This window comes from Scardinius erythrophthalmus (assembly GCF_964197995.2).
Source record: "Scardinius erythrophthalmus genome assembly, chromosome: 3".
NCBI classification, from domain to species: Eukaryota; Metazoa; Chordata; class Actinopteri; order Cypriniformes; family Leuciscidae; genus Scardinius; species Scardinius erythrophthalmus.
Window position 1 is genome coordinate 52,442,357 of NC_138223.1, and position 24,026 is coordinate 52,466,382.

Here is a 24,026-nt window from a genome sequence, read left to right on the forward strand (position 1 = left end):
CATCTTAGAGGCTCCCTTTGGTGGAGGTCGAAGCATGATTCGTTCCAAGACTAAGGGAAGTAGTTTTGCTACCACTGTTACTGTACCAGGTACGGAAGATGTTAGGAAAACTGAGCCAAGAAGTGTATCCTGCCTTTGTTGTGGAGAAGAACATTTCTTGAATTCCTGTACTGTTCTTGCTAAAAAAATCCATAAAGAGAAGTTGGACTTTCTGAAGAAGAAAGGAGTCTGTTTTGGCTGTTTATGTACAGGCCATATTAGCAGAGATTGTAAGAAGCGCATAACATGCAGAGTGTGTGGCTCAAAACATCCCAGCATCCTTCATGTCTTTCAGCGAGATAGGCCAGAGGAACCAAAGCAAGTAGTGGGCAGTGCTCTGATTTCTGTTCAGTCCAGTAGTCTTACTGGGGCCGGTGAAGATGCTTGTGCTTTGTCCATTCTACCGGTATGTGTCAAGTCTAAGAATGGAAATAAAATTGTGGAAACATATGCCTTTTTAGATCCAGGCAGTTCAGCTACCTTTTGTACAGAAAGTCTTATGAATAAGCTTAATCTTTCTGGCAAAAAACTGAATATTCTGCTTAAAACTATGAATCAAGACAAATTGGTTTCCAGTTATGTTTTCAAGGATCTAGAAGTTGCTGGATTGGATCAGACACATTATTGTTCACTTCCTGAAGTGTATTCCCAGAAAAGTATGCCAGTTTCTAAATCCAATATTCCCATGCAGAATGATCTTGTTCGATGGCCTTATCTAAATACACTTGCCCTCAATCGATGCAGGAGTTGAGCTCTTAATTGGAGCAAATGTACCAGAGGCACTGGAACCATGGCAGGTTGAATGAATGGACCATATGCGGTAAGAACCATACTTGGATGGACAGTGAATGGACCGCTTAAAGGAATGGAAAGTAATGGAACTTTTTGTAATGACCAGCCTCATGTGACTGTTAACAGGATCTCTGTCTCAAAATTGGATGAGCTTTGGGAACAACAGTTTAAGTCCGATTTCCCTGAAAATGCTCTAGATGAACTGATAGGCATGTCTAAAGAAGATAATCAGTTCATGGATCTTGTGTCTCAGTCTGTAAAACTGATAGATGGTCATTAATGCATTGGTTTGCCCCTCAAGAATAAAGATGTGGTCCTACCAAACAATAAAATAGTTGCAGAACAGCGGGCTTTGAGTCTGCAAAGAAAATTCAGAAAATACTCTGCATTTCAAGCTGATTATGCTGCTTTCATGGAAGATGTGATCTCCAAAGGATATGCTGAAAAGGTACCTGTGGAGGAACTCGAGAGGCATAATGGTTGGGTGTGGTACATACCTCATCATGGGGTTTACCATACGAAAAAGAAAAAGATCAGGGTTGTTTTCAATTGTAGTGCTTCATTTCAAGGAGTGTCATTGAATGGAAAACTACTTCAGGGACCAGACCTAACGAGCAATTTAATAAGTGTTCTTACAGGATTCAGAATGGAGTCTGTCGCTTTAATGGCTGATATTAAATCCATGTTTTATCAAGTGAAGGTTCCTGTGGAGGATTCTGACCTTTTGAGGTTTCTGTGGTGGTCAAATGGCGATTTGAGTAACGACTTGGAGGAATTCATAATGGTTGTACATCTGTTCGGAGCTTCTTCATCCCCAAGTTGTTCTAATTATGCACTCCTGTGCTGAGGACCATGGAAGTTTGTTTAATTGCAAGACGGCAGAGGTCATCCGGAAACACTTCTATGTAGATGATTGTCTTACTTCAGTGCCTACAGAATCTGATGCTATTCAACTATATAAGGAGCTTCATGCAATGTGTACTAAAGGTGGATTCCATCTGACCAAATGGATGAGCAACGTCGGAAGGTGTTGAATTCCATACCAGAGGAAGACCGGGTGAACGAGGTAAAGGACCTTGACTTGAACCATGTTGCGCTTCCGATGGAAAGAGTACTAGGCGTACAGTGGTGTGCCGAATCTGACACCTTCAGATTTAAGGTAGTAATAAAGGAACGGCCCTTTACCAGAAGAGGGATCCTTTCTGTGGTTAGTGCAATATATGATCCTCTTGGATTTTTGTCTCCAGTGGTTCTCTCTGCAAAGAAGATTCTTCAAGATCTTTGCAGGGAAGGTGTTGGATGGGATAGTGTTATACCCATCAAATATGTACAGAAGTGGAGAAACTGGCTCGAAGATCTTCATGGCTTGGAGAAATTTGAGACAAAAAGATGCTTGAAACCTGTGAAGTTTGGAGAAGTCTTGGCAGCTCAGTTACATCATTTCTCGGATGCCAGTGAAGAAGGCTATGGCGTTGTTTCTTACCTGCTTCTCCATAACAGTCAGAACATTGTACATTCCGCCTTCTTGATGGGTAAGGCTCGAGTAGCACCAGTGAAATCTACCACCATTCCCCGGATGGAACTTACAGCCGCCACTCTCGCCAGTCGAATGGACAGACTATGAAAAAGAGACCTAAGGATGAAATTACAAGATTCTGTTTTTTGGTCTGACAGCACTGCTGTGCTAAAGTACATACAAAATGAGTCCTCTAGATTTAAGTGTTTTGTTGCCAACAGAGTGTCTGAGATCCTGAGTGCATCCCATGTGGCTCAGTGGAGATATACAAACTCTGCTTGCAATCCTGCTGACTTTGCCTCAAAAGGGCTGAAGGTGGATCTCTTACTTCGGGAGAAGATGTGGACATTTGGCCCTCCCTTTCTTACTGGTTCAAAGGAAGAGTGGCCAGATATGCCAATTGATTTGGGAAAGAGTTTGGTTCAAGACCCAGAAATCAAGCAAGAACTTGTGGTTAACACTCTACTGGTTCAAACTGAGGAGGGATATAGTGCTGTAGCTCAGCTTATTAATCATTATTCATCATGGACACGCCTGAAGAGGGCTGTGGCCTGGATCCTTAGGCTGAAAAAAGCCCTACTAGCTCTAAGTAAAAGGAGAAAACAATTGAAGGAAACTCTTGATTGTACTGAATCGAATCAACCACTGGAAGTTATCAAGGGAAACATGCGTAAACTACGATCTAGTGTAAGTGAAGGCTATCTTTCAGCGGATGAGCTAGAGGAAAGTGAAATGTCGATTATACGCTTTTCCCAAAAAATGAGGTTCCCAGAGGAATTGGTATCTCTACAAAGAGGTGAAGACGTGAAGCAGAGCAGTCCTCTGTATCGTCTCAATCCAGTACTTGAGGTAGGTGTTATAAGAATGTATGGACGTCTAGATAATTCAGCCATGCCTGAAGAATCAAAACATCCAATAATACTGGCAAAGGATCAGCATATTTCTGAACTTCTGTTCACAATGAGGTCGGGCACAGTGGACGGAATTACATGTTGGCTAAGCTACGTCAACGATATTGGATACCAGGAGCAAGTACTGCCATACAGAGAATTTTGTCCAGATGTGTAATCTGTAAACGACTTCAAGGAACAGCAGGATCCCAACAGATGGCAAATTTACCTACAAGCAGAGTCTTACCAGATGAACCACCATTTACTCGAGTTGGAATTGACTGTTTCGGCCCATTCGAAATCAAACGTGGACGAAGCACTGTGAAGCGATATGGGGTCATTTTTACCTGTTTGGCTATAAGAGCCATACACGTCGAAGTGGTTGCATCATTGGATACGGATTCTTTCATCCACGCCTTACGGCGGTTCATAGCACGACGTGGTCAAGTATTAGAATTACGCTCCGATAATGGAACCAACTTTGTTGGAGCCGAACGAGAGTTGAGGGAAGCCATAAAAAACTGGAACCATGGTAAGATCAGTGATGTTCTAATCCAGAAGAGTATCAAATGGATATTTAATCCTCCTACGGGATCTCATCACGGTGGCATTTGGGAGAGAATGATTCGATCAGTGAGAAAGATTATGAATTCAATCTTGAGGGGGCAGAGTTTAGATGAAGAGGGCCTTCATACGCTTTTGTTCGAAGTGGAGTCAATTATTAATGGCCATCCTATTACAAGATCATCCATGGATCCCAAAGACCTAGAGGCTCTGACACCCAACCATTTGTTACTTCTGAAAACTCAACCATCTTTACCCCCTGGTTTGTTTGAAAAGGAGGATTTATATGTACGTCGTCGGTGGCGACAAGTACAGTACATGGCCGACCTGTTTTGGAGGAGGTGGATAAGGGAATACTTACCTCAGCTACAGGAACGGCAGAAATGGCTTGTAAAGAGAAGCCAACTTTCTCTTGACCGTATTGCGTTCATTGCTGCATATCAAGATACAATAAAGCTGAAATCAAGATACGATCCTCATCGTCAGTCTATTGTTTTTGGTAACTAGCGTCCGATATTACAAATGAGTGCGAGCGAGTCACAAGCCATCCCGTTACATAGCCTCTACGTGGCTACTGGATGCCGCGAACACCCAGATCCAAAAAAGTGATAATTTTGTAAAATGCAATACAATTAAAATTATGTGATTTGTTAATTATTTTTCAGCTTGATTTAACAAAGGAACAATTTCCAATGTTTTCACTGAACAACTTAAAAGAAAATCTCTGACAAAGTTTATGTCATCATTTACTCGCCCTCAAGTTAATTCAAACCTGTATGAATTACTTTCTTCAGCTGAACACAAGATATTTAGAAGAATGTCAGTAACAAAAACAGTCGATGGACCCCATTGAAAAAAATACGATGGAACTTCATGGAAGTCAATGGTGCACTTCCACTGTTTAGCTTGAGCAGAATGAGGCCTGGCATTGTCTTGCTGCAGGAAAGATGTGATCTTGATCTCTTTAAAATCCCAGTATACGTCTCCACATCATTGGTACCTTTACACACATGTAAGTCACCCCTGCCGTTTGCACTGATGCTCCAGGACAGATGTTTGCTTTTGCACCTTTAACTGATGAAGGTCTGGGACTGAGAACTCAAAGTCAGTTTTTTCCCCAAAAGCAAGCTGAAACATGGACTGATCTGACCACAGCACACACTTCCACTGTGTTTTAGATAATCTGAGATGAGTTCAAGCTCAGATAACTCAGAGACATCTGCAGTGAACTGATGTACTGTATAGCTTTCTCCTTCAGTAACTCTTGATTTTATTGCAGTTTACATGTCCCAACTTTTCTGGATTTGGGGTTGTAAGCTGACTCATATTAAACTGTTGAGTTGATTGTCTGCTTATACTTCAGTGTGTTGAGTGTAAAATACAGTAATAGGCCTATAGTGGCTGTGTGTTACAGTGACTTTACTGGATTTCTTTGGCACAACAAGAAACAGAGTGATAAAAACAGAGATTGAATGAAAGATTGTAAGTTGATCTTTCCTGTGACCCTTCAGATAATAAGACCACTGAAGTTTCAACCATCAGCCCTTCTTCAGAAACACCGTCATCTTTCAGTACAACAGAACTGAGTCCACAATCAGGTCAGTTCCTCTGTCTGTCGCTCTTTATGACTCTTATTTCTTGAAGATTGTGCTTCTAAATGTACTTGAAGTCATATTAGATGATTCCTTTGAGATTAAATGTGTTAAAGTTGTTGAAGACTGAAGGTTCAGTCCTCAGATGTTTGCTCCCCGTTATTAAAATGCACAAATTGCTTTGGATAAGAGTGTCTTTAGAATGAACATTAAAATATTTTTAGTTGAGAGTAATCAGTGTAATGAATAAAAGAATATACAACTTCTGTTCATATTCACATGATGCGAATGGTTTGTGTGTGAATGTAGAGCTTTAGAGTTTATATGTGTTCATGTTCTCACTGCATGATTCACAGTCACTGGTGTTTCTCTTTGTCAGAGACTCATCAAATAGAAACTGAAACAACAAGAACAACAACAGGAAATACTACAGTTCAACTCTATCAGACAAACACTAGTAAGCACACAATCTATATTTCTCACAATGCAGCTCTTTGACAACAGAGAATAAGCTCATTTTGGAGAAAGGAAAGTGGTTTGAACATTTGTAGAGGCACGTACTCATGTGTTTAACTTGCTTTGACATCAACCACAGACAGAAGCGTTTCCTTCTGAAGAGTTGAGGTTTACCATTGCAGTTTCACTTCAGTTACACAACAGTATATAGACCAGGGGTCGGCAAATAACTATGGCCGCGGGCCAATATTTTTTTTAGCCAGTAGGTGGCGGGCCAGCTACACGTAGCTACACAAATTAAACCGCTTAAAATAGGCTACACTCTGTATTCACCGCTTTATGTTCCGCCCTGACGGTCCGCAAAATTTAGATCTCACTTCCAGAATCTCACATTCAAATGTCTCTAACGGAAAGAGAGAGATTAAGTAGCCTATAACAATTATAAATGCTATACAAATATTGTGTTCGTGTCAATATAAATATTAGGCTATTTTAACATTGTAGCCTACTGTCAGCAGAGAAAAAATGTCACAGAAAAAAAAAATGAAATATAAATAACAAATAAATAACAAATCACTCAAGCAACATAAATAAAAACCATATTGCCCTACTGACAAATGAAGAAGGCTATTTTCTGCCAAACTAGGCTATTCCAAACATCCTTGCAAAAAAAAAAAAAAAGAATGTTGTTGACTGACAATGGTTTCAGTACCAAACAGCTCCTCAGATCTAGGTGTAGGCTAGGTGGTCAGAATGAAGTGCGAATGCGCTGTCAAAACATGTCGGAAGTGGGCTATTGTCAGTCAGACGACCGCCCGCTGACCGCTACTATAGGCTACTTTAAAACAGAGTCCTGCACGGGTTCGGGTAGCCGACGGGTAACCCGCAAATTTTGCTAAAACGGGTGAAAAATATCCAACTGTGTCGGATACTGGTGCGGGTCAGGTCGGACACGGGTCTAAACACGGGTTTAAAACAATCACATTCAAACGTAAAAATATATGCATATTTTTAGAAACACATCTACAAAAATATGCCTGTATTTCAAGTTTATAAAATAATTTAAAATCCACATCAGTTTATTTGTGGCCACGCGCCACGACTTCCCAGGAATCTATAACGTTACCTACTTTCAGTTTTAAAAATTCCTCTTAACCGCGCGCGCGATCTGCTTGCACTGCAGTCGTCGAGATGGATGCTGAGGAGGAGTTGAAGAAAAGAATAGCTAGTGGAGATTGTAAAGTTGTCGACAACAGTCGTCAAAAATCAAGTCCAGTGTGTGGGAGAAATTTGGAGTTATCTGAAGAAAACAATATTGTGAAAGGCTTTGCTGCATTTTCGTGTTGGATAGACGCAAATGTGGAACTTCATCGCAGGAAGCACGCAGGTAACTGTGGTAACAAAGCAGTTCTATCGAACAGTATTTTTCAAATTTAACACTGTTAAGTACTATGTGTGGTGTGCAGCGGCGCGTGTTTGAACCCAAAATATAATATTCAGAAGTAAACTTTCAGAATGTTTATTTTTAAACCACAACCAAGAAAACAATATTGTCAGATGTAGGCGCGCGGCCACGGCTTTTCTCAAGTATTGGAAGAGTTTTGTGCAGCAGCATAGTGCAAATATTTTTTATCAGGTAATACACATTATTTATCAGTGTGTTATACCCGAATAATTGATCTGTTTAAAATGATTGGTATATCTGCTAGGTGTTAAATTAAAATTCAACATTAAAATTCGTCTAAACCTATTTTTTTTTTCTATTTTTGATCTGAACGCACAATCAGAAAATCGGAAAACGAGTCGTTATTCGTTTTTTAATTTTATTTCAGGAAATAAATAATGGAAAAACAAGTTGTTTTTAATTTTTTAATTTTTGGTTTTAATTTGAAAAAAAAAAAAAAAAAACGATTGAACGAATGATATGCGGGGCCTATTTGTAAAACGTTATTGTAAAATAAAAATAGGCTGATTTAAAAAAAAAAAAAAAAAAAAAAAAAAAACGGACTTCCAAAATAATCCGGCGGGCCAAAAAATATTGCTGGCGGGCCAGTTTTGGCCCGCGGGCCGCCTGTTGCCGACCCCTGATATAGACTATTATTCACTAAACAGTATAATCAGAATCAGCATTGTGTTGTTGTGTTGTGTACATTGTGTTGTTCAGATCTGGCTTCTGTTGCTGGCGGTCTGGGTTCGGTTCTGCTGGTTCTGACTCTGTGTTCTGGAACCTTCATCATCCTGAAGAAGAGGAAGAGGAAATCTGGGACGGGTAACAGTTTATTTGTGATTATTGGTGTTATTATTTAGTTCTATTTTAGTGTGTAAATTGACTTACTCTCTATTTTCATGCAGCTTTATTTCAGCAAAACATGCAGCGCAATACAGAGGTGAGTGTTCAAATCTTTACCAGTAGAAGATCAGACATGTTCAATGATTGTTTATTGATGAACAGAGATAATTATTTATATTAACAAGTAGATTATTGACGTAATTGTTGTTTTTCAGACTGACTGCATGTATGAGGAGATTCCAAACATAGACGTCACGTCTTCATCCAATCAGACGCCTGCATCTTCATCCAATCAGACGCCTGCATCACACCTCCACAACTGTACAGAAGTCTCTCCTGTTTACGCCACAGTAACCAATCGCCAGCCTGATTCAAACCCCAGTCACACCCACTCGACCAATCAGGTGACAGATACAGCCGGTGATTATTATGCCAATATAAAGTCTCCTGAAGCAACACAGGACAGCGGGACAGAACTGATCTACGTAACAGCAACACATCCACAAAACATCACAACACATCCACAAAACATCTCAACAAACGAGGGTCCGATATATTCAGTCATCAACCATAAATGAAAAAGACTGTCAAAATCTACATCTAGTAAAATCTACATTGATTTAATTTTTCAATATTTTGTCATACGTTTCTGTACAAAACACAGTTTATAAAGTGTATGTATAAATAAAGTTCACAGTCATCTTACTAACAAGATAAGCTGCTAACAACAGAAAATAAAATTATTATTATTATTTGTAATTAGTACACCTCATCTACAGTTAAAGCTAATAAAAGGTAAATTCCCTTATTTTTAGCCTGTTTATCCTCTTCTCTCCTGGAGACGCTGTGTGAAGTGATTCTGGTGTTTCAGAGTCAGTGTCACCAGATCTGGGTATTAAACTAAACCAATGACCCTAATCCAAACATCAGAACTCAAAATATGACTCTCCATACCTAAAAGAAATATTTTACTGTTTTTTAACTGGAAAAACACGGTATAGTCTCATCATCTAACACAGTTTTATCATAGCTAGAATATATACATTTTATGAATCAGCGTGAATCACACAGATCATCAAATCACATCAGGTCAGTTTATCTGTCTGCCGCTCTTTATGACTCTTATTTCTTGAGGATTTGAGTGCAATGTGTGTGTATATATATATATATATATATATATATATATATATATATATATAATATCAGTTTAAAATACATTAAATGTGTGTTATGGGTCACGACTCTCATTCAGAGTCTTTCATCTATATCTGTGTTAGGTTAGTCTTCATCATGGTGATCATCTTCCTCATGGCGCTGATGGTGTTGTGTAGAAAGAGAAGCAAGAAATCACCAAGAGTTACACAATCAGGACTTTCCCAGCACGGTCAGATTTCATGATGTCACTGATTGGCTGATGACATCACAAGAAAACAAACGGTCTCAAACCTTCACTAATGGCTTTCCTGAGCTGTTAAATGAAAGACAGTAGGCATCTACTGTAAAATCAAGAGAGTTTTACAAATTAAATGTTGCAAACAGAGAACATGTGTTTTTGTTGTTTTCAGGAAACATTGTTTGAATGGCCGTCAATGTAAAAAGAGGCCGTTGAAGCCGTATAGTGTAGTTTCAACATCTACCAGCAGGAGTTAATGGGGTTAATATGACATCTACAAGCAGGGCTTAATGTGACATCTACCAGCAGGGGTTAATGGGGTTAACATGACATCTACCAGCAGGGGTTAATGGGGTTAATATGACATCTACCAGCAGGGGTTAATGGGTTAATATGACATCTACCAGCAGGGGTTAATGTGGTTAATATGACATCTACCAGCTGGGGTTAATGGGGTTAATATGACATCTACCAGCAGGGGTTAATGGGGTTAATATGACATCTACCAGCTGGGGTTAATGGGTTAATATGACATCTACCAGCAGGGGTTAATGTGGTTAATATGACATCTACCAGCTGGGGTTAGTGGGGTTAATATGACATCTACAAGCAGGGGTTATTGAGTTAATATGACATCTACCAGCAGGGGTTAATGGGGATAATATGACATCTACCAGCAGGGGTTAATGAAGTTAATAATGACATCTACCAGCAGGGGTTAATGGGGTTAATATGACATCTACCAGCATGGGTCAGTGGGTTAATATGACATCTACCAGCAGCGGTTAATGGGGTTAATATGACATCTACCGGCAGCGGTTCATGGGGTTAATATGACATCTACCAGCAGGGGTTAATGGAGTTAATATGACATCTACCAGCAGGGGTTAATGGGGTTAATAATGGCATCTACCAGCAGGGGTTAATGGGTTAATATGACATCTACCAGCAGGGGTTAATGGGGTTAATAATGACATCTGCCAGCAGGGGTTAATGGAGTTAATATGACATCTACCAGCAGGGGTTAATGGAGTTAATATGACATCTACCAGCAGGGGTTAATGGAGTTAATAATGACATCTACCAGCAGGGGTTAATGGAGTTAATATGACATCTACCAGCAGGGGTTAATGGAGTTAATAATGACATCTACCAGCAGGGGTTAATGGAGTTAATAATTACATCTACCAGCAGGGGTTAATGGGTTAATATGACATCTACCAGCAGGGGTTAATGGAGTTAATAATGACATCTACCAGCAGGGGTTAATGGAGTTAATAATTACATCTACCAGCAGGGGTTAATGGAGTTAATATGACATCTACCAGCAGGGGGTAATGGGTTAATATGACATCTACCAGCAGGGGTTAATGGAGTTAATATGACATCTACCAGCAGGGGTTAATGGAGTTAATAATGACATCTACCAGCAGGGGTTAATGGAGTTAATAATGACATCTACCAGCAGGGGTTAATGGAGTTAATAATTACATCTACCGGCAGGGGTTAATGGAGTTAATATGACATCTACCAGCAGGGGGTAATGGGTTAATATGACATCTACCAGCAGGGGTTAATGGAGTTAATATGACATCTACCAGCAGGGGTTAATGGAGTTAATAATGACATCTACCAGCAGGGGTTAATGGAGTTAATAATTACATCTACCAGCAGGGGTTAATGGGTTAATATGACATCTACCAGCAGGGGTTAATGGAGTTAATAATGACATCTACCAGCAGGGGTTAATGGAGTTAATAATTACATCTACCAGCAGGGGTTAATGGAGTTAATATGACATCTACCAGCAGGGGTTAATGGGGTTAATATGACATCTACCAGCAGGGGTTAATGGAGTTAATATGACATCTACCAGCAGGGGTTAATGGAGTTAATATGACATCTACCAGCAGGGCTTAATGGATTCTTGCTACTAAACCTCAACCACTTGTCAAGAACAGGGCATATTTGACAAATTAGATTTTGATTGAGATGTTAAATGACTTACAATTGTTTTATAAGGTGTGTGGAGATGCTGTATCAATAAGGAGTACATAAATATATATATTGATCTAATTCATAAATATATTTGATTATTCATTGTATATGAAACAATTAAATAACTTGTTTGTGTTTTTGACAGTCAGAAGAAAAGAATAAACAGAAGTTCTGCTATAAATGAGGTGAGATGATCAAAAATAAAAATGACTTTTTTGTATTAATGTCTCTCTCTCTCTCTCTCTCTCTCTCTCTCTCTCTCACACACACACACTGACATCTACACACGCACACACACACTGACATTTGCACTCACACTCACACACACACACACACACACACACACACTGACATCTCATGCACAACAACTCTCATGCATTCACCGTGAGACTCACACAATTGACACTTTCACAAGCTCTCACGCCATCATATATTTATACTGACATCTACACTCACACACACACACACACACACACACACACACACACACACTGACATCTACACTCTCTCATGTCCATTTTCTCACGCACAGTAAAATCGCGAAGCAAAGAGGATGCGTCCAGCAGCGTCACAGATCATCAGATCTCCTCCACAGGTACTTCATCTCTTTCTCCTCAACATCTCTTCAGCCTTTAATATGCTTTATCTCTGGTTATTTCTTCACCTGACACAGGCACATGTAACACAGGTTAGAATTCAGCTATTAAATGTAACACATTATTTTCAAATAATTATATTTCTAATAAAATACTGAAAGTATTAAACAAAAAGCTGAATAAAGTCATTGCAGTTTAAAATAATAAATTGATAAAATGACTAAATGCCTAATTAACATATTCAGTCTGGACGGAGACTGCAAGCAACGAGAGACCAAGCAGCAACATTCTAATCTGAAAAATGAAGCCTACCCGGAAGTGCGAAAAACTGCAATACATCGAAAATCCGCTAGGGCGAGGTCCCAAAAGGGAGCAAATGTCCATAGCCCCCATGTTAAAATGTCCGTTTTCACAGCATAAATTCATGTTTTTACAGGTTGGTCCCATGGACTTTTATTGTATTTTTCGATAGGTTCCGAGTGCCTGACAACTGTGAGGGGGGTAAATATTTTTCTATCTCGTTAGTTTAGATAGTATTAAATATAAAATGTATGACAAATAAGGGCGTGGTTAACTTTGATTGACAGCTTGATTGACAGCTGATAACGAGCATAGGTTGCGCCAAGGAGAATGACAACATAAGAAGAGCCATTTTTTAATTTACAGTTGAAATATAATACTACTGTTTTTGTATCATGAAATGTAGTTTTAAGAGTTTTTCAGGCGAGAATGTAGTTATTTAAAGCTCAAATCTGTGGTTTATTTATAAAGATTTATGAAAATTTGATCCAGGTTGTGAGATCCAGACGATCACCGGGTGCTCGGCACTCATGAACAGCCTTTCCTCGGCTAGTCGTTCTGACGTTTGCCGCTGACTCTGACGTCTCTGTAGTGGTTAAACATGAGATATAATTCGTCTTGTCTATATCTAATGGGCGAATTTTGGTCTCGTGAATCTATAATTTGTTCCCTGGCCAATCGTTTTGGCTGAGGGCTAAGTGAAATTTCATAACTTTATAAGCTATTTAACTTTACCGTTGTATGGTTAGACTAGGGCGCTGACTTTGTATGTTTGACTGAATTGTTTGCTTTATTTGTATAGCTTCTTGTACCTTTTACTTATTATACTTTTATAATGGCTAATATTGATAAAAGTGAAATTTAACAAAAAGAGACTGGGTTGAGTTTTGTCATTTTAAATTTTAATACAACGAAGATGATCTGTAATGTTGTTTACTGCAACATCTGTTGTTTAGTGCAAATGCACATATTGCCTGGACCATATTAAAAGTTTAATATTTTTATATTATATTTAAACGAAAAGAGGCAGGGTTAGTTTTATATTTCGTTTTGTTATAAATAGGCTAACGTTATATGCAGTGAATATAATCAATACGCGTTGCCTGAACCACATTTGTGTGGCTATAATGTTTAAGATTTCTTTAAATTAAAACGAAAAGAGGCAGTGTGGTGTTTTATAACATATTTCATTTTATTGTTGCCTAAAATATACATACAGAGATAACCGGAGTAGAGCGAGCTGAGTGACGCACGCTGTTCCATTTGCAGAATAACCGGACTCGCGTCCTCGGGAGTCATTCTCCTGAGTCGGACTTGGAAATTAAGTCTGAACTTTGCGTACTTGCTATCGAGAAACGCCTAATGTCGGCGCTTGGCTTCTTGTGACAAACACGCAGAGAAGCAAGAACAAGATCTGCTGTATGTCATCCATTGTTGTTTATGTTGCTTTCCTCACACGAAAATGACATTGTTCCAGTCTCACACAAAGCCCGTTCTTTACCCATATATGGATTGGCCAGAAGGTGGGCGGGGTTAGGATTTCCCGAGATTTTCCAAGATGGCGCCGCCCATACCCCCCATAAACTGCTTTAAAACCGTTCTTCAGAAAGTCTATGTGTGACGTCACAGACGCTTTGTCCATATTTTTTACAGTCTATGGTGTGAAGGTGATACTGATGTGGTTATTGCTTTGGTTTTTCTTTTGCATTTCTGGTGCTACTTACTGAGTGTTGTGGTGCACATTGAGTCCCCCCCTGCTGGCCTCACTCAGTCCTGTTGTCTTATTTTTGAGTGTTGTTCTTTTGACTAAGTGTATTTATTTTTGTAATTTTGAAATCCGGAAATCAACACCAATAGAGTTAATTTCAACACTTTAAAAGTGTATACATGGGAACCACCCACAAAGTGTTAGTTCAACACTTTCAAAAGTGTTGCCTCTCGCAACACCGACACAGTGTTACATTATGAACACTAAGAGAGTAAAATATTAACACCAATGCAGAGAACAACAACACTGTTACAGAGCTGGGTGCAGTTAAAATTCTACACTGTTCTGGTGTTGACCTAACACTTTAAAAAAAATGGAAATCACAATCTTCTCAACCTTATAGGAGTCAAATATTACACCATCTTGGTGTTGATAAAACACATTTTTACAAATAAAAACACTGAATTACCAGTTTTTCTTATTAGTGTTCTGCATTACCCACTTCAAAGAACTGTAAAATAAACTCTTTGAAATAAACACATCACTCTATATTACTCTTTCAAACCTTTATTTCAAAACAATCCAGAAAGTTACGTTTTCTCACACAAACCGCTCGTTTCGTGTCTTAGGCCATCAATGTGTACTTACGATGGGAAATTGTTTAATTCAGACTCTGTGCATGCTCTTTGAGACCGTGACCATAGACCTGCATTATATGACTGACAGACAAGAACGGTTTGACCTAAAAATATCAAAATTTAAACTACTGCGGAAACAAAGACACCTACATCTTGGATGCCCTTGAGGTGAGCTAAAACATACCAAACTTTAATTTCAAAGTGAACTATCCCTTTAAGAATAAATTAAGACACGCACCTTAAGAAATCTCACTAAATAGTCAGCTGCCGGAAGAATCTTTTCTCCGTTGTTGTGGCTTTGTGATGTTGGGGGCAGGTGATGGGCAGATTTTTCTCAATCAGTTGAGTCTAAAATTAAACAGCAAGAAAACATACCTGTCAAATCATGAAAAGGTTTGAAAACTCATTTTAAGTAAAAAAAAAAAAAAGATTTACTTTTGTAAAATAATTTGACTGGACAAATTCAAAATGAGTGTTATGAAACACAGAAAATCTACAAAATAGCAACAAAGCTATGATTATTTTTTATGTTTGTGCCCAAGATTCTCTCATACATGCATGTTATCTGTTAAATGTTACCATCACCAGGTTCTAGTCAGTCTTTAAACACCCAGCCTGCTACTCTTAGCTACTTGGTGCATCATAGAAATGCTCCTAGCAAACACAAATAGCAAAATCAATACATTTAAAGCATATCCAAACATCAACCAAAAGTAAATCTGATACATTTTGCATACATATTTTAATCTGAAAGAATTAGGCTACTTACCAATTTTAAGAAAATTGGTCCATCAAATAAGGAAATAAAGTGACAATTTCACGTGCATTGTCGGTCCGCAGTTTGTGGAGTTGTTCTTCTGTTTTTCAGTTAACGTTATACGTTAGGTGTGCTGGCAAACGAGAGTAAAAGATAGTTTGAGGATAAATACATAGGCTACTTTATGATATTTGCACGTCACAAATATTATCATAAAACAATATAACATTATAAAACACGTATTGTAAATAAGTTAAAACACTTACTCCGTGTTTTCACTGTTAAAGTCAAACTCCGTGTCTGCACTGCGTCACGAGCAGGGTTCGAATTACAAAGTGGCTTTCAGGGGAGCCCTATTTTCCGATCCTCCCTGACTGACTTTAATGCTTTTGGTGCATGTTCGGGCATTTAAAACAAAAAGGTTTACAGTAAACAGTACAGAAGGTACTTTCTTACGTAACCTTGGTTACTTTAGACTAGAGATAAGGGAACGAGTACTGCGTTGCCTTGCCGTGCTATTTCTCTCACGTCAGGTGTTTTCGCTTCAGTCGATTAGATCTGTCATATGGTGAGTTTTCTCTGTATTTATACTCTTCCATTTGGCGCGCAGAGTCTGGCAGGGTGCCAAGCGCTCCTATTGGATCGCGCACTTCTGCTTTCTCGCCATTGGTTTGTGCAGTTGCCTCAGCACAGCCTATCAGCGCGCGAGCTCTGATGCTCTCGCTTGTGCTGCTGCAATGCGTTTTAAAATAAAGGCTTCAATATTCTCGAGAATAAAGGAGTTTTCCCTTGTACAGATTGTACAAGAAATGTACAGAAAATCAAAATCTATATGCGACACAAAAAAATGGACAGTGTTTTAGAGCTCCCCCTAAATGTCTCAAAGTAGGCTTTCAGGGGAGCCCAGGTCCTTTTCAGGGGAGCCGAGCTCCCCTTAGCTCCCCCGTAATTCGAACCCTGGCACGAGTCAAAGAAGATGGAGGGCCAAACGTTTGTCTGTGAGAAAGGTTTAAGCGCGCACATCACATAAATATTGTTACAAAACAATATAATGCCATGAAATACATGTTGTAAATTAGGTAAAAACACTTACTTTCGGTGTTTTCCCTGTTAACGTTACAAGCAAATCTCCTCGTCGTCAGTTCCGTATTGAGTCAAAGAAGATGTCGCCTTTGAAAAAAGTTTTGGCTCGTTTAAGCGCGCAGAGCATTTAAATAGCGCTATAAATCAATATGTTATAAAATACATATTGCAAATTAGTTAAAACACTTATTTTCGTCGTTTCCCTGTTAAAAAGCAACACCATCCTGGTCTGCTCCACATCGCGAGTCATGTAAAATGCCCCTCTGAGAGCAGTTTAGCCATGCACAGCATATACATATTGTTATAAAACAATATGATGTTATAAAAATGCATGTATAAATGCAATAAAACACTTAAAGCTCCAATATGTAGGAATTTTGGAATAAAATTTCCGAAGATAACTTGCACAGTGTGATATATTTCCTCCAGTTGTGTACTTACAATATTTCAAAAGTCTCCAAAGATTTTTTATTTCAGAGAAATTCCGATTTTAAATAACTGGCCGTCCCGGAAAAGAAACGTCGCCTCTCAGTGACGCAATGTCCGCTCTATCCTTGTTTTCCGGTGTGGTGGAATATCCGATCACATGGTCCACACCGGAAAACAAGGATAGAGCGGACATTATTATTATTTTTTTTTTTTACAACAACTTTGAGTTTTTTTTTTCTTATCACAATAAACAATAACGACGTCTGACAAAGAAGAAAAATAAATAAAATAAAAAATATGACCCACCACACCGGAATACAGAGGTGTGGACTCGAGTCATGTGACTTGGACTCGAGTCAGACTCGAGTCATGAATTTGATGACTTCAGACTCGACTCGACAAAATGTACAAAGACTTGCAACTCGACTTGGACTTTAAAATCAATGACTCGTGACTTCACTTGGACTTGCGCCTTTTGACTCGAGAAGACTTGCTACTTCCCATGAAAACTGGGGAAAAAACGTTCACACGCCGCTCTGTTTATCTGCATCTGTGAAAAAATTTGCACCACCTGTATGCATGCAGAGAGCGCGCGCGCTGCCTGCACGACATCCAAACACTGTAGTCCCACGTTGTTTTGATTCGACAGCATCTAAGCAGGCACATTGCAAGACAACCAATGAAGCGCAACAAGCACAACGCATGCTACGAATTTGAACGAATGATAGCACCTTATTGGATGTAGCCACACATCCATTTTTTTTCTCACGCACAGAAAAATCGCGAAGCAAAGAGGACACGGAGACCGACAGACTTGACAGAGCAGGTTAGTTATGATATAAAAAAAATCTCTGCTCTCAGATTCTGTCACTTTTATTACGAAATTCAGACAATAAATACCGTTTTGGCGCTTGTAAATGTGACACGACAGATCCCTAGCGGCACGTGAACCGATCATCTCTAGCTGATAGTAAATAACGTTAAACACGAATGAACACTGTTGAAAGATACAGTACAGCTTACCGAAATGTATATTCCTCATACATAATATCGAGCCATCAATCAAAGGGGTCAATAAAACAGCTGGAGAACAATTATGTCACATAACAATTTACCTCAGGAAAGCATTTAATGACCATAATATAGGCACGTTAGTTGGCTATAGAAAAAAGAGCTATAGAGAGTATTTTGCTAAATATGTGTACTATTGCATGTTTATTATATTTTTACTTATATCATTAAATAAAGTTGTTATTATAATAAAAAATGCATTATATTTAATTTGTGTTATTTTTAACCTTAAATAATACTGCCAGCTGATAGGGCTCTCTGTATGTTTACAGCATTAGGTGAGTTGTTTTTTTCTTGAGAAAAATGAATGCCTATCTTGTGTAGCCTACCTAATATTTATCCAAATGAGTCAATATTAGGCTAAATCAAATCATAATAAGTGAATTGAACTGAAATAATAAAAAAGCGTAGCTTACCAGAAATTGAACCATGTAAACATTGTAACATGTTGTCACTAAACCTAATAAAATTCAGTTTAGTTACTAAAATGTTTTGACAATACACTTATTGTGATGCAAAAATTACAATTATTAATAATTGCATCACAGTTGCACCTAGGGGTGTGACGGTTAGTATATAACCGTGAGACCGACGGTTATAGTTGAACACCATCATTAGATCTATATAACCGCCAAAACCGTGTTATTAAAATATTTTTTACACAAAATTTTTTTATCATAGAGAATGTTTAAATACTAATTAAAAACAATTGTTAACAGTCTGTGTTATTAATGGTCTACGTCGTTTCCAACTGTATTTGATTCTTTGCCAAGTACCCCCTGACCGACCCAATTATTTTAGATAGAAATAAAAGCTATGATATAATGATATGCCATCATTATGAGATTTATTAAACAAATGAAAAACATTAGCAATTATAAACATTAGCAATGAACATTTGCAATCGGGAGACATGGTTTTTACCACTTAATGAAGTTTTGTTTTGTAAATCGTCAGACATGATTTTTACCACTTCATTAAGTTTTGCTTTAAAGAAAGGATTTCTACAAAGCAAAACTTAATGAAGTGGTAAAAATCATGTCTGACTGAATTAATTGTATCTTAATTTTAATAAATGTTTCATCAACCAATAGAGAGCCTAAGTCCCGCCCCTCCGCTTCCGGCTCATGGGACCTTACTTCGGAAAAAATATGTATGGAAGTCAATGGCGAGAGACAACTTATCTTTTTATTCCGTCTGAACTGTGCCCTGAACTACACATATGATGTTTGTCAATTTAAAAGGTAATTATGAAAGTCAAGAAAGTCACAGTTTGTCATAAAACAGAAGAGTAACGTTTAGTTTTATGTGAAAATCGCTCAATTAACTACATCTCTCGTCTCGCACTATGTGCGTCACAAGATCCGTTGCTCGTATGTGTGCAGTCTGGCTCAAAACACTCAGGCATGACGGCGTAACGTTACGATTATAATGTAAGACTATAGAAAAAATGTCAGACGTTAGCTTCAGTAAAGTTAGCTTCATTCATTGAGAGAAAAGGTATGACGTCCCATGTGCGCCTTCTGGGTTTGTAGTCTTTCTAATTACTTATTTTTACAGTCTTATACCTCAGCAGTTTTACATCAAACTGCGACTTTCTTGACTTTAAAATGTATCTTTTAAATTGACAAACATCATATGTGTAAATCAGGGCACAATTCAAACGAGATCAAAATATTTGTTGTCTCTCGCCATTGACTACCATACAATATTTTTCCGAAATAAGGTCCCATGGTGGTCTACCGGAAGGGGAGGGACTTAGGCTCTCTATAGGCTCTATGTACGATCGCTTCCGCGTTTTGTCTCAGCCCGCCCAGTTACATCCGGTGCTGCGTCAGAAGCCGTTTTTGCATTAGGTGGAGATAATGGCAAATTACACTCGCTGTTTACAAAAACTTCCTGTGGTTAACATGAATGATGTTAACAATATTGTGAGGCAGTTAACTGTCACACATATGAGTAAGAAAGAGAAGTTCTTTAAATTAAAAATTTCGAGCTACATCGACAACTTTGAGGGTGAGTATTCTCTCATATCACAAGAAATCCGACTAGCGAATCAGTTTCTAAAATCGTTGTCTCCGTTTCTGAGAAAATGAATTTTATTAAAGTGAATTGTCCTATAGAACGCGCTATGCGGAAGTAAAGACGCCGGCTGAGATCCTACCGGAAATACGTTAGCAGCGTTCGTGCATAGAGCCTATTGCATGTATTTAATAATTAAAACCTATAGGAGACAATAAATAACCGTGACATTGAGGTTCCGATGCGCCGCGCTCACTTGCATTGCATTGTGAAGCTGAACTAGAGCGCATCTCATCGTAAATGAATGAAACTCAGCGTAGGCCTCATACATTAGCATTAAATATATTTGCTGCATCCTTTCTAGAACAGACAAGGGCATTCTTGCGGCTTTGAAATCTGGTCAAAAAAAGTTGGTGCGGATGATGAGTTTTGTGATGCGGTTGCGGATGAAATAATACACCATCCGCGTATCTCTATTGATAACAACATTGAACACTACACAAATATTACTTTTATTCAAACCAAACCCCCCCCCCCCTGACAGTTATGTTACGAACCGTCACATTTGACTCACGTCATAACCGTCATCACCAAATCTGAAACCGGCACACCCCTAGTTGCACCCATCTCCCCCTGTTCCTTCCTGTTCAGCAGAAGAAATAAATTCATGTGAATTTTTTGTTGAAAATTAAATTTTCTGTTTTTTACTGTATTTGATTAATGTCATTGTATAAAAAGGTTTAAATAAATACAAATCTTACAGACATACATGATTTGTATGCATTTTATTTCTGTGGTAAGACGACTTGAAATGACTCGAAACTAAAATGGTAGGACTTTGGACTCGACTTGAGACTTGTTGGCTTTGACTTTTGACTCGACTTGGGACTTGCCTCATCTTTGACTCGACTTGACTTGGGACTCGAGGGCAAAGACTTGAGACTTACTTGTGACTTGCATAACAATGACTTTGTCCCACCTCTGCCGGAATATCACATGGTCAAATGCGGAAGTGGTGGTTAAAGCGTTATAGCCATAGACTGTATGGTTATAGCTGTTATGGATCACGATTACTCTTTGGCGAGTATGGAAGTGCCAACAAAACGAAAGCGTCCATATTCGGATACACGCAGACTGTGTGACAAACGGAGGAATAAAACCCGGATCAATATCGGCCAGGCGTTTTCGAGATGGAGAGAGCTGCGCGTCAATCTTGGATTTGACCGAGACTCTGCTCTCGCGAGTGTATTGATAGACAGGTAAGACATGCAACTGTCAATAATAGCACTTATAAACAAAGTTATATTGCTCTTTGTACTTTGGTAAGGCTTTTTATCACGTGTGGTGACCGAGACTATGGCAGTACAATTAAATACAATCGGATATGTGTTGTTAAAAAAATATATTTAGTCATTACTTGCAAATGTTCGTTCAAATTTACTTTTAGATATTGGTTTGAACACGTTACACAACACGGCATTAACCATAAAACGTAAAACTGCACAACATTAACCCAACAAATCATTTGACAAATAGCTCTATGTTGTAACTGGATGATATAGCATAACATTTCACGTTCCTTGCAGTTCATTAATTATGATGACATAAAATAATACGATCAGACATACAGGTAATACAAAAACGGATAAATTACCTCATCCGTGATCATGATTCATTAATTCCATGTAGATATATATCGCTAGATGGTGAAAACGCATTATAAACGACATCTCCCATCGTCACCTCCTTCATAGCGTCATCAAGCTTCGCCTTTGTTGTTGTTGTAAACTGCGCCCTCTTGTGGTAAAAAAAATCACATACTGGAGCTTTAATTGATGCGTTTTCCCTCCTCGTATGCCTTGCATCGCGAGTCAAAGAAAATGGCGTCTTTGAAAAAAGTTTCAGCTCGTCTGGTCGCGCCCAGCGCGCAAATGTCCCGGATGTAACTAATTACACTCTCTCGGTGTTATTAATTTAACTCCACATATTTTCACCAGCCAGAGGGTGCAGTTTACACTAGCAGTGTTAATCCCTTGAAATTCAACACCAGAAAATTAACACTTTACTCTAAAAGTCCTTAACACCAGGATTTCAACACTGGAGATTTTACTGTGTGTTTGATGTTGTGAGGTTTGTGCTATTGAGCGCTGTAGTATTTTGAACATTTTCCTTGTATTGTCTTTGTCTTGAATAATTTATTACATTTGTGTCTCTTTTTTTTAATAAAAAAAGTAATTTATTCATCCACGTCTCTTGTCCTATTACGGGAATAAATCTGTGCAGCCTATTTATTAGGTTGGTTTTCCTGGGTTGAGAATTCCCAGGTGGCGTAGTCATTACATTAGACCCTTAGTAACTCCTCGTCATGCCACAGTCGCAAAAAAAAAAAAAAACAGCTGTGGGTCATCCAGGTAACATGGTAGTAATATATGCTATTTTAATATATGCTTAAAAAAAAAAAAAACATCCGTAACCAGTCAACAGATTGTCTACTGTATTGAATGATGCCCCATAATAAAATATTACTTACTGTGAAAATTGTTGGAACAGAACTCTGGGACTGGGCTGAAAATGTGAACCAGGAAACTCTGCATGAGGAGAGCACCTCAAATGAAAGGAAGCACACAATGATTATTATTGTTAGTTCAAGATATATACATACCACACCATTAAAGCTAGCGAAAATAACTGATGTTTCAGTAGTAAAGATATTTGCATTAATCACAGGATCATAATTTCAGGTACATAATTACAGGATCCCTATTGTTAACTTCACTAAACATATTCAGAAATCCAATGCTATATTGTGAACTTTACCGATAGAACAAACTGTGGAAATTCTCCACATATTATAAAATACTAGAGCGCAAAAAATCACAAACACAGTGTTTGACTGACAAAGTACAAGGAAGCACAATCTCGTCCTCATTGCTTTAAACCCATAGTTGCAACTGAAGTTTTATTTTTTCAGTAACAAAAAACTGCAAACATGCAAACTGTAACGATTAGAGGCCTTTCACACAGAACACGTTTTCCAACCCATTGTTTTTATATGTATACACACACGCTAATTTGACGTGTTTTAGGCCGTGTGTTCATCGAAGTGTTTTGACGTGCTCAGCTAAAGACGCCCAGAGATCAGAAAAGGCTGCAGCAATTTTTAAATAGGAGCTATTTTTACAAACAGCATATTTGAAGTTTATAAAGCAACATTTTTACCTAAAATATCTTAAAAGTACATCCCGTGACATAAGATAGAGATACACATAGAATATGTGTAAAATTATGTGCGCGTGCGACGTACAGTAACGTTAGGCCTATGTGACGGTTGGTCAATGTGAAAATTGTCTGTGGAAGACGTGTTCTGAACCTGAGCAATTTATATTCTTTGTACAGTCAACAGACGGTTTATTGTAATAAATAGTGATACATAATATGAAATGTTACTTACTGTGCAAATCGATGATAAATGATACAATTCTTCAACTCACTCGCACTGCATGAAGCTGTCTGGAAACGACGTGAAAGAATCTGTGCATTTACACGCATGCGCAGAGAACCAACTTATAACCAACTTTTCTTTTTTAACTGACTTTAATTAATTCACATAGCTTGGTTCAAAATGCATGTAATTCTCATAAAACCAATGTTTTTTTTTTTTTTTTTTATTTTTATTAAAATCAACAGCTAAATTTAAATGGTTTAAATGAGAAAAAATTCATTATGCTTAATTTAATTGGGGCCATAATATTTTTTTTTCAGTGTAGTTATTAATGTGAATATAGCATGTCCTTGTTGGATGTTCAGTTCAAGGTTTGTCTGTGTTCATCGGTTCACTCCTGCTGGCTGATGTTGAAACTGCACCGTTCAAAAGTAGATGAATATCCGTATA

General features: G+C 38.3%; 1 protein-coding gene across 2 annotated transcripts in view; it reads left to right on the top strand.

Annotated features, from left to right (window-relative positions):
• LOC308688282 (uncharacterized protein) overlaps nucleotides 1-24,026 on the top strand; it is a 49,201-nt gene that overhangs the window by 4,705 nt on the left and 20,470 nt on the right. The window contains exons 3-7 of one of the 2 annotated variants that reach the window (XM_081361243.1): nucleotides 5,313-5,399; nucleotides 5,773-5,850; nucleotides 8,014-8,118; nucleotides 8,202-8,236; nucleotides 8,355-8,460. In XM_081361243.1, the coding sequence (XP_081217369.1) occupies nucleotides 5,313-5,399; nucleotides 5,773-5,850; nucleotides 8,014-8,118; nucleotides 8,202-8,236; nucleotides 8,355-8,460 (411 nt within the window). The remainder of the gene's footprint in view (nucleotides 1-5,312; nucleotides 5,400-5,772; nucleotides 5,851-8,013; nucleotides 8,119-8,201; nucleotides 8,237-8,354; nucleotides 8,461-24,026) is intronic. The other variant, XM_081361247.1, reaches the window with a different exon arrangement.